Source organism: Solanum verrucosum, unplaced genomic scaffold (assembly GCF_900185275.1).
Source record: "Solanum verrucosum unplaced genomic scaffold, falcon-dt-bn FXZP01000306.1, whole genome shotgun sequence".
Classification (NCBI taxonomy): domain Eukaryota; kingdom Viridiplantae; phylum Streptophyta; class Magnoliopsida; order Solanales; family Solanaceae; genus Solanum; species Solanum verrucosum.
Window position 1 is genome coordinate 570,403 of NW_026020398.1, and position 14,462 is coordinate 584,864.

The window sequence follows — 14,462 nt, forward strand, 5'->3', positions numbered from 1 at the left end:
TTTAACTTAGATTTTGGTTTCCTACTTTTATTTCTTCAAACTCTTGGTTATTCTACAGTGTAAAACTCTTGGTTTCTAAGTGATTTTCAATGTTTCCTTTTTGGTTCAAATCTTAACGGTTAAACCGGTAACCGAACCGATAACGATCAACAAACGATAAAGCAATAACCGATAAGCCAATATCTTAATGGTTCTATAACGGTTTAACATCTATACAAACCGATAACCAATAAGCCAAACCGATAAATTTCAAAATCGAACTGAACCGATCGATACGCAGTCCTAACTGCAACAAGCTTCTCAACAACAACAACAAATCAATCCTCTCAACAACAACAACAAATCAATTTGAAAAATATTTTTCAATCATGAAACAAAATCAAAATCTATTTCAAGAATATTTTTAACCCTGAATAAAGTTATTAAATCAAAAGCTTTCCAACAATAACAAATTGATGGTGTACTGCGTTAAAGTTGGTTTGATTGCAGGACCACTTTAAAGTTTGAAGCTTTCTCTGTCGATAGTGATAGAATTTTCAATCCCTTTTAATAACAAAAAAATCAATTTGAGTTGAAAATTTAAGCTAATGTAACCTTGATAAATTTGTTTCCTTTGCCAACCAAAAATTCTTTTACTCTCTTATCTCAATTTATGTGACGATTTTTCGACTCTTATTCTATTTGTATCCACAAAATATTGCATTCAGATTGTATTTATGTATACACCATCTATGTGAATGCATCCTGGTGATACAATGTGTACAATTACTAACACTCTGTTTGGATCATTGTTACCCATTGTATTATATTGTATCGTTACTATACCTACAATGTTTGTTTTGATTGTTACTTAAAATGTATTGTATTGTATTATTAAATTTTGTTGTTACGTAACAATGAAAACCCCTATTTTATGGAACAACCGATTTGGTGTGTTCTCATTGTTACTTAATTTATTTTCCAATTATATCTTTACATAATATTTCAAATACTATTTTACCCTTTACCTTATATTATTTAATTCTAGTCAAACCTCCTACCCTAGAATAATTAAGGATAATTTACTAAATTTATAAATTACAATACAGTGTACAATGATCCAAACAGAGTGTAAGATAAACTATATATGATTCGTAATTTTGAAAACTGTAGTCATACATGGTAATTAATATCCAAATTATACTGCTTTATAGAATATCAACTGAATTTCGAGCATTCAGTAATTTTTGCCCAGATTTCGAATTTACACTGTGAAACCTGTTGGTATTGATTTCAGTACCAAAAAATTGTTTATTTGACAAGTATGGTTTATTTAAGTGGTTGAATACCTCCACTTTTAAACCAGTAGGGTAAGTGAGAATACGAGATCCGGTCAAATATGTGAATGTGAATGTAATTGAAGTATGGTTTTATCTAAAATTGCAGTAATTGAAGCAATATAATTATTGTCAGTAACTAAATTATGTTTAATTTTGTGCTCATTTTATACGAGGACTTAAGTGATTATGATGTGACACTGAGATTGAACTTAGGACATTTGCCTATTGATATCAATTTTTATTTTTATTTTTCACTTGGTGTTTGATATTCGCATTGGAGCTCGATTAATTTAGATTTGTGCTGAATAATGCCCCATTCGAGGTTTAGCGCTTCCTACCATGAATTTTTCCATATCCAAGACTCATTTAAATATTAAAGATGAGGTCGATATGATTATTTACTTAATAATTATATATTCAACACGCTTCGTCGTAACTTTTTTTTTTTTAGTATTTTGCGGATGGGTGATATGTCATCTACCCACTATAATATATCACGTTTAATTATCATCTCATTTATATAAGCTTTAACGATTCGTCAATTCATAAGAAAAGTAAAACAAAATTGGAAAAGACTACAACATAAAAGAAAATAATAAGGGTAGACAATTAAATTACAATAAAAATAAGGAACATTAGTTTTATTTATCTTGAAATAGTAGAAGTACATGAAGACATTATATTTAATATCTCCACTTATTTATTTTTTCATAACATAATGTTACTAACCCATACTGGGAGTAACTTGAACAACGAGTTTAAAGTCAACAACCAGAAAAACTCTGCCACAAACATAATTAAGTGGCCTAACCATACCAGGAAATAGAAGCCTAACTTCATGAACTATGGAATTTTCCTTCTCAATTACTTGTTTTGCATATCCTGCTGACTTTCCAACAAGTTCAGGCCATGATTGCTTACCTACAATAATTACAACAAATATATAATTATGTGATTTCTGTTTTAGTAAGGTGAAAATATTATGTATATATAAAAATTATAATTATGTGATAATAGTGAAAAAAAATTATAATTATGTAACCATCTGTGAAATTAATTACCTGGGCAAAATACAAATTCGCCATCATTTTCCACTGGAAGTTGCAGTACTTCTATGCCATCACTGATCAAATCTCTTGCCATCAGTGATTGAAAAACTGTAATTAAAATTATTAATTACATATTTGAGAGATAATATATACTAATAAAATATATATGCACGAGCATTGGCGGAGTCAGTAGTTTCACTAAGAGGGTTCAAAATATGAAGAAGTAACAAATGAACTAGTCGAAGGGGCTTCGAAATCTATATACAACAACAACATACATATGATAAGTAAGATTTCTCCATTCTTAACTAGTAGTCTCGAATTCGAGCTTTAATAGAAAAATTCTTGTTAGAGAAGCTTGCCGGTTAAATAAGCCTTACTAATCAGTATAAATTTAAATTAATCAAACCACAAAAAAGAATTAAGGGCTAATTACATACGTGATGCAAGAAGCAAGAAAGCAAGCACATGAGATAACTTGAGCATACTCTTTCCCTCCATTTTGCTTTTATTTTATTTTCTTTCAAATAATTGTGTGATGGTGTAAGACTCATTGGTTACACATGGATATTTATAGGGAGTTAGTGAGGGGTCTGGTGAATTTAATAATAAATGTTATGATAAGTATTGAGTAACTCAGCCCATCAATAATTGATAGTATATTTTCAAAAGATTTAACTAAAAAAATTAAAAGGTAATTTTTATCTAGTAAAAAAAAGTGGGGAAATTTCAGAAAATGACACGACACGTTTTATTTATGTTTTCAAAGTCTTTCTCAATGACAAGGAAAAAACAATATAAAATGAAATTTAAAAAGATTTACTAGCAAAAGTAGAGATGCTATGGTCCCTAGCTACGAAATGTTTTTATTGATGAATCATTTGGTCCGAAATAGAGGTGGATTTAAGATTTAAATGTTATAATTTTAAATTTTACGATCATGAATTCAAGTGTATTCGAATTTCAAATTTAAATTTAAACATATATATTTAATTAGTTTCAAAATAATTATAAAATTTATGATAAATCTATTGAATTTGATTTTGGGTAAAAGGAAATAAAACTCGGGTAAATTATTGAGATGAAGCCACATGTACATTAGTTAGTTTTAAGGATATACACAATCTGAAAAATTAACGGTAAAAGTATATACAAATCTTAAAATATAACAGGGAGTATTAACATATTATTTGTGATAGTTCAGAGGTATATTTATTATTTTTTCATTAAAAATATAATAAGCAAAATTATTCAAATTCTTTTTATATACAACACTAATAATCCTCATTGTTTATCAAGTTGGTGCACTTTTGTCCCTAGGCTGTTGTTATTTTACTCACGGAAAGATTAACGGGAGAGTAGCTTGAAAAAAGAAAAACAAAAGAAAAAAAAGAAAGGGATATTAATTATTTTTTTATACAAAGCTATTGATTTTTGAATTCACGTGAATTCAATATTTTAAGAATAGACCTTATCTAAATATATATACACTTCACCAGAATGAACAAATACATACTGACAAAATAACAAGAAGAAAAAAAGAAATAGAGAAGTAGTAATTGTTAGTGAAAAATTACAAAATAACAGAATTACAAGATTTCAATTGAAAATAAAAATGAAGAAATAAATATCTTCAGGCTGAGGCGCAGATATCTCGCTCTCTTTAAGGAAATTCAAACCCACTGCAGCAAATGTTCTTCACTGGTCCAACAATAGTATTTCTTGACTTGTCCCCTCCAGGATACAACAACCTATTCACAAAAGATAACTCAACAACTCTGGACAAGAGTTGAGTCCAAAGCTCCACAAAAAGAACACCTCCCTTCAACTAATAAGAACTCTTTTTTTTTTTTTTTAACAAACTTTATGCACTCTATATTTTCTTATATGTAAAACAAATGAAGACCACCACTATTTTATAGTAGACGAAGTCTTCCTAGGAATAAATAAAAAGATAATGGGGTACTAAATAGTGAAACCTCTAATTAAAGATGAATACATGTTTATCTTTCCACACCTATAATGATATTTTTGTTTACTACGGTCCCTCAACCTTCTTATTTGTTCCAAAAAAAGTATAACACATTGTCACGTTTTATTTTTATTTTTTGGGGTGTAATGGCGGGACTAATTTGACAATTACAATTCAAACCCTACCTACCACTGATTAATTAAATCTATGGTCCCAAAGATTTAAAGTCTTAAATAGATATACAATGAGATTGTTTTCTGAATTCATGTGAATCCAATATTTTAAGAATAGATCTTATCCAAATAATATACACTTCACCAATAGAAAAACACAAATAAAAGAAACAAAAAAGAAAAGAAAAAAGAAAGGGATATTAAAAAAAAAAAAAACTATGGTCCCCTATAAAATGTTTTTATTCATGAGTCATCTTGTTAGTATATAGAACACACAAAAAATGTGATTTATAATTATAGGTATTTAATATTGATATATTGTTCCTAGTTATTATTACTTTCAACCATCCATGCATTTACGTACTCTTTATGTTGTGATTTTCACTCATTGCGATTCAATTATATTATTTTCTTCACTCCAAAATAAACGCTATTTAAGTAAAAATCACATTGTATAGTTCTTCACTCCAAAATAAACGCTATTTAAGTAAAAATCACGTTGTGTAGTTTACTACTCTTGGCCTGTGGCCTTTTTTCAATGTTCAAAAAATATTATATAATGCAATTCTTCTCATGTCAATATAATGAAAAAAATATTCTTTAAAGTGTAAATTGAAGTTTGTATAATTTGAATCTTGAATAGCTAAAATATCATTTGAAACAGAGAGCGTATTTGATGTCTTACACGACTACATGAGTATATATATTTATATATGAAGGTCGTAACGACTCAGCTCGCTAGTGATGTTATTCGCTTTTGGCTTATGCCCGCACGACTTTAAAACACGTCTTTAATTGATAAGAACTGCTTACTTATAAGTTATATACCTAACATCTTTCCTATATATATATATATATATTTATTTTTTTAATCTAATGATTGATTATCATAAGAAATATTTACTTGAACTATTTAATTTAATGAAAAAATAATAATAATCTCATAGCTGAATTTTTATAGTGATGGATGGAAGGAAACATAAAGAAAAACAAAAAAAAAAAAAATGAAACCAAAAAGTAAAAAAGCTATGGTCCCCTGATGACATGTTCTTATTTATGAGTCATTTTGTCAGTATATAAAAATATGTTATAATTGTAAGTATTTTTTATATTGACATATTCCTCCTAATTATTATGCCAATAGTTTCTACCAGCCATGCATTTACTCTTTAGATATCTCTGATATTTTATTAAGTAATTGAGAATTAATTATTATTATTTTTGTATTCTTATAAGACATTAATCAGAGGAATTTGAGTAAAAAACATTTTATATAATCAAAGACTAAAATAAAGGAACCCTCAAACTTAATGGTCACCAATTGGGTAAAAAAAATATATAGTAATTAGATTTGGAAAATGGTCATATTTATTCATGTACTCTTAGAAAAATGTTATATTTATCCTTCGTCATAATTTTTTATATAATTGCCTTTGACATTCAATTTTGGACACATATTTACCCTTGAACTGAAGTCTCATGTCCCCGAATTTTCGACTGATAACTCTATCATTAGTCAAATGGTCCAAATATGCAATTATTGGCTAACGACCCTCAATTTTCTTTTGGAAATTTTATTCTACTTTTTGAAAAAACACAAAAAAATCAACTACTATTTAATTCTCTCTTTATTTTTATTTGTCCATCAATATTCGTTGATACATCTACCAATTAGAAGGGTTTTTTGAATTGTATTCTCAACTGTTTTAATAATAAATACATTAGAAGATTTTTTGAATAATAAATACATCCATGACATTGATTTTCTTATCCTTATATTCATTGATAAATGTTTGATGCAGTACACTCCTACATTTGTTGATATTTATTGTATTTTGAATGAGAAATACTATCAACACTTGTATTTCTCATTCAAAATACATCGATGACATTATATTATTCAAAATTTGGCAAATTTATTATTCAAAAATTCGACAAATTTTGCTAAATTTTCTCACACTTGTATTTATAGATACATCTACAAATTAAAACTACTTGTTGACAAAATCAAAAATACCCTTATGTATATATCACAAAATTTTGCGTGTTTGTATACAGAAACAGACATAAAATACCAATCTTGCATATTGTACACAATTTTGTATTTGTTGATATTGTTAGGGTTTTTCCCTGATTTTCTTACCATAATTTAAGATTTATTTTTCCTTAAAGAAAAGATAAAACATTACCATAAATGTTTTTACTTTTCTTGAAAGGAAAATATAATATTCTTTCATATTTGGTTTATTCTCTCCTTTTAGGACTCTTTTTCTAGTAAGAAAAGGTTTTAGGACTCTATAAATATAGGTTTGTTTCTTTTAACACAAAACCAATAGTATCCGCAATGTAGACAATTAAAGAGTTTAGTTTATGGGGAGATTTATTTTCTCAACAGTTTCAATGTTTTTCTTTATATTAGTTTTGATATAATAATATTTTGATCTTTAGTATAAGTTTTTGTTATCTGATTTATCAACTATATGATATGCAATTGTAGGCTTTCGCATGCGCCCTAATCACCCTTCATAACCCAACAGATACATGTTGTATTTTAAATGATAAATACAGTCGAGGGCATATCTAGCTGAATTTTCTCACTCTTGTATCCGTTGATACATCTACAAATTAGAAGTACTTACAAAATACTGATTTGTAAGTACTTGCTGATTTATTTTCTTTTATTTTCTTAAATTTTGTGTCAAATCAAAATCATACAAATAAATTGAAACATAAGAAGGAATACACAATATGTAAAAGGAATTAATTAAGGAGAGGAGTACATTAAATTAAGCCACACTTATTTATTCCATTATATATAGTAAGAGTACATGGATACATTATAATGAACATACATGAAACCCTAATTATTTTTTCACATGTGGCTGCGTAATTAGTACTTCAATAATCCATTAATTAACTAACCACAGGAATTGATTTCCAGTACCAAAAAATTGTCTATTTGACAAGTACGGCTTGTTTAAGTGGTTGAATACCTCCACTATTAAATCAGTAGGGTAAGTGAGAATATGAGACCCGGTCAAATATGTGAATGTGAATGTAATTGAAGTATGGTTTTATCTAAAATTGCAGTAATTGAAGCAATATAATTATTGTCAGTAACTAAATTATGTTTAATTTTGTGCTCATTTTATACGAGAACTTGAGTGATTATGATGTGACACTGAGATTGAACTTAGGACATTTGCCTATTGATATCATTTTTTTTATTTTTTTTCACTTGGTGTTTGATATATGCATTGAAGCTCGATTAATTTAGATTTGTGCTAGATAAGGCCCCATTCGAGTGTTAGCACTCCCTATCAAGAATTTTTCCATCCCCAAAACTCATTTAAATATTAAAGATGAGATCGATATGATTATTTACTTAATAATTATATTTTCAACACGCTTTGTCATAACTTTTTTTTAGTATTTCGCGGATGAGTAATATGACATCTAACCACTATAATATATCACGTTTAATTATATGATCATCTCATTTATTTAAGCTTTAACGATTCGTCAATCCATAACAAAAGAAAATCAAAATTGGAAAAGACTACAACATAAAAGAAAATAATAAGGGTAGACAATTACATTACAATACAAATAAGGAACATTAGTTTTATTTATGTTGAAATAAGTAGAGTACATGAAGACATTATATTTAATATCTCCACTTTATTTAATTTTCATAACATAATGTTATACTAACCCATACTGGGAGTAACTCGAACAATGAGTTTAAAGTTAACAGCCAGAAAAACTCTGCCACAAATATAACTAAGTGGCTTAGGCATACCAGAAAATAGATGCCTAACATCATGAACTATGGGATTTTCCTTCTGAATTATTTGTTTTGCATATTCTGCTGGCTTCCCAACAAGTTCAGGCCATGATTGCTTACCTAAAATAATTACAAATATATAATTATAAATATAATGACATAATTATGTAACCATCTGTGAAATTAAATTAATTACCTGGGCATAATACAAATTCCCCATCATTTTCCACTGGAAATTGCAGTACTTCTATGCCATCACTGATCAAATCTCTTGCCATCAGTGATTGAAAAACTGTAATTAAAATTAATAATTACATATTTGAGAGATAATATATACATATGCACGAGCATTGACAGAGTTAGTAGTTTTACTAAGACGGTTCAAAATCTTATTAGGGAGGCTTGCCGGTTAAATAAGCCTTAGTAATGAGTATAAATTTGAATTAGTCGGACTAAATAGAGAATTAAGGGGCTAATTACATGCGTGATGCAAGAAGCAAGAAAGCAAGCACATGAGATAACTTGAGCATACTCTTTCCCTCCATTTTGCTTTTATTTATTTTTCTTTCAAATAATTGTGTGATGTGTAAGACTCATTGGTTACACATGGATATTTATAGGGAGTTAGTAAGGCGTCGGGTCAATTTTATAATAAAAGTTACGGAAGGTATCGAGTAACTTAGTCATCAATAATTGATCGGATATACTCATAAGATTTAACTAAAACAATTAAAAGGTAATTTTTTTCTTGTAAAAAGTGCGGAAAATTCAGAAAATGACATGGATATACACTGCATTAGCTATTATGACAAGGAAAAAGACAATAAAAAATGAAATTTAAGAAGATTTACTAGCAAAACTAGAGACGATATGGTCTCTATAAAGGGAGACGGTGAAAATTTACACACGGAATAAGAAGGGACACAGTGAAAATTGAATTTACACCTAATATGCGGGGGACACACTAATGCCAAGCCTAGCTACACATAATTCAATTTAATCACAAGGCCAGCTAGATTTTGTATTCTTCTCAATTGTGTATCATTATTTGTAGATATATAGGTTTTTATTTTAGATTGGTATGTTCTCAACAGATTTAATGAAAAAAATTAGAAATTACTACTCCCTCCGTCCCATTTTATGTGAGGTAGTTTGACTCGGCACAGAGTTTAAGAAAGGAAGGAAGACTTTTAAAACTTGTGGTCCAAAATGAATGATAGAAATTTGTGTGGCTGTAAATCATTTCATTAAGGGTAAAATAGACATTTTAAAGCTAAATTGTTACTTAATATATAAATGTGTCATTCTTTTTTAGACTGACTAAAAAGGAAAGTAAGTCACATAAATTGGGACAAAGGAAGTAATTTTTATCTAGTAAAAAGTGGGGAAATTATTGAGATGAAGCCACATGTACATTAGTTAGTTTTAAGGATATTCACAATCCGAAAAATTAACGGTAAGAGTATATATGTAATGACCCAGAAAATCATTTTTAGGAATTTTGAACTATTTGTTGACTTTAGTTAATTAGTTGAGGGGGAATTGTGGATAATTAACTTAAGTGATAGTTAATGGGCTAAAGTGATCATATATTTAAGACCCTATACCATTTGTTCCATATAATTAAATTAAGTTAGTGAATTGTTTTTCACTTTTAATACATAATTAATAATTCTTTATAGAATAAAATATAAAAATCTAACCCTAGAGGGAGACTCACTTTTGCGGCTTCAACAAGAAACTGACGAATACGGGTAATTCCAATCAAACTTCAAGCTTTGTTTATGTATATGTGATTGTTGGAAGTGAATAACTTATTGTAATTTGTATTCAATGGATTCTTTATAGACATAGATGAGATTAAAAAAAAAGGAAAAGAAAAAGAATGGTAAGTGGAATATATCTGTTGCATTGTGCACAAATTTTAATGAAGTTTTATCATGAAACATTAATGATATACTATGTGGATAAAATAATCATTACATTGGGTTGTTGGAAATAATTGGAAGGGAAAATATATGTATACATATGTCTTCTGCAAAGTTTAGAGTTTTCCAATAAAGTGAGTACTACGCTTCAAAAGAATCAGGTAAAATTTATATACTGTGATTTACCTTGTTCACAACCTTACCAATATTATAGTGTTAGAAATATTAAATTTTTAGAAAATGGTAAGTTCAAGTTTCGTTCAAATTAAGTGGGGACAAGTTGGTGATGTATATTTGGAGGGTTAATGATGAGTAGTGGTGAGGTAATCATTGGAAAATAATGTTTTGAAGGAATTAGTTAGTGCTCTACATATTTCTTGGGAGATTTGAACAATACTGGTTCTGTGTTATCATTTGAAAAGTAAGTATTCGTTGTTAAAGGTCACCGATCATGTATTGAACTTCGATTTAAGATCTTTCTTATTGTTATCACATTATGATTCAAGCTTTGATATATTGAGTATGAAATCAGTTATTAGATGTATCATACGAAACCTATTAGAGTTGATATTGGAAAATTGAGACATAATCCTAGGCTTGAAACTTAAGAACTTGATTATAGATTTGAGTGAGTTTTCGGGTCTAGGCTAAATCGATAGTAATATGGGTGTTGATTAGTTTTGAAATCTTATTGTGATTATATATTTGAATAGATTGCTTTGAGTTGGAAGTTCAACGAAAAGGGAAGGCTCAAGTCTTGGAGTGAATTCTTGATCGATTGAGGCAAGTGGATTTCTAAACCCTTGTTAAGCGTATGGAATTCGTGTATTTCCTTGTGGTATATGTTTGGGAGTAATGTGATCAATTGTTTGTGTAATGTGTTGAGAATTGTTTGAAAGACTTGTTGAATCATCGTTGAACTTGTGATTTGTGCAATGTTATGAAAATGGTCATCTCCTCATTATTTGTGTGAACATGTCATTTGCATTATTCTGAGACATGGTTGTGACAAGTGTTATGTGCATTGAGAAAGAATAAGAAATTAAGGAGGATGTACCATTTCGAGGGACGTATCGCGCGCCGCGATGGATACTATATTTCGAGGGACGTGTCGCGCGCCGCGACGGATATTATATTTCGAGGGACGTATCGCGCGCCGCGATGGATGCATGGACAGATATGTCCCCATGGGTCCCGGACTGAGAGACAGCGGGTGTGTATCATTAGGTCAGACATGCATCACTATAATTGACATTGCATTTCATTGCATTGCACATTTTTATTATTAATGAACTTGATCTTGTGTGTTGTTGATCTTGTGAGTGCCTTTCTGTGAAATTGGTTATTGACGAATATTGAGGTGTTATTGAGAATATATGACCTGTTAGAGTGCTATTGTTGAGTTGTATGCTTTGTAAATTGTAAATTGTTAGGTTGGGTTGGTTTTATGCAGGTTGTAGTTATGGAGGTTAGGATGGGGTGTAAGGAGTACCCGTATTCTGTACTCTTAGCTTGTGTTTAGAGGTTTGCTTGTTGAGTACCGTGTGGTTTGGTACTCACCCCTTGCTTCTACAATCTTTTGTAGGTTACGAGCCCGGATCTTCGTGATACCTTCAATTCTCTTCGTTTCCGAGGTTTTCTGTGGAGATCTGAGAGGTAGTTGTTTGTCATCTCAGCGAACCTTCTTACTCCTGTTTATGATTTTGTTTTTACTTGAAAAACAACGTCATTTGAGACTTGCGTATTTTCTTTCAATTCTAGTATTTACATTAGAGGCTTGTGCACGTGACAACCAGGGTTTTGGGGATTGAATTAAGTTGACTTGTTTTCGTAATAGTAATTGCTATTGAACTTTGCTTTATTTCCGCACTTTATCGAAATGATTGGGTTTTAGGCTGACTTGTCTTGGTGGGATACGACGAGTGCCATCACATCCATTTTTGGGTCGTGACAAAATGGTATCAGAGCCCCAGGTTCATAGGTCTCACGTGCATACAAGCCGAGTCTACGTAGAGTCTCAAGGATCGGTACAGAGACGTCTGTACTTATCTCTGAGAGGCTATAAAGACTATTAGGAAACTTCATTTTTGTTCATTCTGTCTCATCGTGCGTGGTTACCTTCTTTAGTACTGAGCTATTGTATACTCTTTTGACAGATGACGAGGACTAGAGCGACTGTTACTGGTGGTAGAGGGGAGGCACTTCCTGAGGCAGTTGTTGAGGCCCCAGCTAGGGGTAGGGGTAGAGCCCGAGCTAGAGGTCGTGCTCGTGGAACGAAACTAGGCAGAGGTCGTGGCCGTGGAGCAGCACCAGTTAGAGGTCGTACTAGAGAGGCCTCTCCTGAGCCCCAGATTGATGACAGAGAGGACCAGGTTCCTCCAGAGCCTGCAGTCACACCTTTGCTTCAGGATACATTATTGAGGGTATTAAGTGTGCTTGAGAGCTTTACTCAGGGTGGTGGTGCGACCGCTACACCACAAGACTCTCAGACTAGAGAGGGGGCTCAGACCCAAGAGCAGCAGGAAGCTCCAGTTATGCATGATGCGGTGGGGCAGCCACCAAAGGATCCATGGTTGAGATTGATCTTGCACCAGCAATTGGGGGTCAAGGTGAACCATTGGTTGTTCTGACAGAGGATGAGCAGCGTAGGTATGAGAAATTTCGAAAGATGGACCCACCTCAGTTTCAGGGTGGGAAGAGTGAGGATGCTCATGAGTTTCTGACTACATGCCGAGAGTTACTAGAGGTTGTTGGATTAGCTGAGTCACATGGGGTTCGATATGCTACACTCCAGCTTCGTGGGCCAGCGAGAGAGTGGTGGAGAACTTATTCGGGGGCTTTGCCAGTTGGATCTCCTCCAGTGACTTGGGAGAGGTTTTCCAGTGCCTTTCATAACCGTTTTATCCCTTGGAGCGTGAGAGAGGAGAGTCGTTTGAGGTTTGAGAATCTGAGACAGGACAGCTTATCAGTTACAGAGTATGAGGCCCGTTTTTGCCAGTTGTCTAGGCATGCTTTGGCCATTATTCCAGACGAGACAGAGAGGATCCGTAGATTCGTGAGGGGGTTGACTTTCTCTATCAGATCGGCTGTGTTTAGAGCATCTAGAGAGGGGCTTCCTTCCAATCCATTGTGAGTGCCACTAAAGAGGCGGAATTGATGGAGAGAGAAGAGTTTGGGGACCCTAAGAGAGTCCGTACAGCAGGTCAGTTTCATGGTGCCTCATCTGGAGGCAGGGGATCACACAGAGGGAGTGGTTCCTTTCAGCAGCGAGGACCCGTTCATGCATCTATGCCGACATCCGAGGGTGGTCAGATATCTCGGGGTTCTTATAGCGTGGGTCACGGTTCACAGCAGCGACCTATGGGGCGAGGCAATTATAGTGGGTTTTCAGGGTCTGCACAACAGTTCCCGGGACAGAGATTTTGCTTTTCTTGTGGAGATCCCAATCACCTGATGCGACAGTGTACTTCCAGAGGGGTCGTGGAGGGTCCCAACCTAATTCTTCATTTCAGGCTAGACCACCAGTACCACCGGGTAGAGGCCGAGGCAGAGTTCAGTCAGGTAGAGGCGGTAGAGCTTCTAGTAGTGGTTCTGCAGCTCAGCAGAGTGGGGGTAGAGTTACCACCCAGGCTGGAGGTGGCCGAGGGGGCCACTGTTATGCTTTTCCGGGGAGACCCGAAGCGGAGACTTCTGATGCTGTTATTACAGGTATCATCCCAGTATGCCATCGATCTGCGTCTGTATTGTTTGATCCAGGGTCTACATTCTCTTATGTGTCCACCTATTTTGCTGCTGAATTTGATATGATATGTGATAGCATGACTGTACCTATTCGTGTTTCTACACCCGTGGGTGAACCCTTAGTGGTGGATCGAGTGTATCGATCTTGTCTTGTTCTCTAGCGGGGTATGACACTTGGGTAGATTTAATCATTCTGGGGAGGTAGACTTTGATGTTATCTTGGTATGAATTGGTTTTTCTCCTTATCATGCTGTCTTTGATTGTAATGCTAAGACTGTGACTTTAGCAATGCCTGGTGTTCCGAGGGTTGAGTGGAAGGGTGCTAATGGCTCTTATCCTAGCAAGGTCATTTCTTTTATTTGTGCTCAGAGATTGGTGGAGAGAGGGTGTTTGTCTTACTTAGCTTTTATTCGGGACACCAGTGTTGAACCACCTTCCATAGATTCTGTTCCCGTGGTTCAGGAGTTTCTCGATGTATTCCCTTCTGATCTTC

The 14,462-nt window shown here is 32.7% G+C and overlaps 2 protein-coding genes and 1 long non-coding RNA gene across 7 annotated transcripts in view; 1 reads left to right on the plus strand and 2 right to left on the minus strand.

Moving 5' to 3' along the window:
- The window catches only part of LOC125839606 (proteinase inhibitor I-B-like), a 164,599-nt gene extending 155,742 nt beyond the window's left edge, over positions 1-8,857 (minus strand). The window contains exons 1-4 of one of the 5 annotated variants that reach the window (XM_049518600.1): positions 8,785-8,857; positions 8,497-8,592; positions 8,330-8,420; positions 1,934-2,149 (exon numbers count right to left, since the gene is read on the minus strand). In XM_049518600.1, coding sequence (XP_049374557.1) covers positions 2,044-2,149; positions 8,330-8,420; positions 8,497-8,592; positions 8,785-8,845 — 354 coding nt within the window. In that variant the 5' untranslated portion in view covers positions 8,846-8,857 and the 3' untranslated portion in view covers positions 1,934-2,043. Of the gene's footprint in view, positions 1-1,933; positions 2,241-2,380; positions 2,477-2,808; positions 2,914-8,329; positions 8,421-8,496; positions 8,593-8,784 lie in introns of those variants that run through there. The other 4 variants (XM_049518599.1, XM_049518597.1, XM_049518601.1 and 1 more) reach the window with 4 other exon arrangements.
- Positions 1-14,462, minus strand: part of LOC125839614 (wound-induced proteinase inhibitor 1-like) — a 126,432-nt gene that overhangs the window by 58,308 nt on the left and 53,662 nt on the right. The window lies entirely within an intron of this gene.
- LOC125839619 (uncharacterized) overlaps positions 1-14,462 on the plus strand; it is a 30,134-nt gene that overhangs the window by 9,618 nt on the left and 6,054 nt on the right. The window lies entirely within an intron of this gene.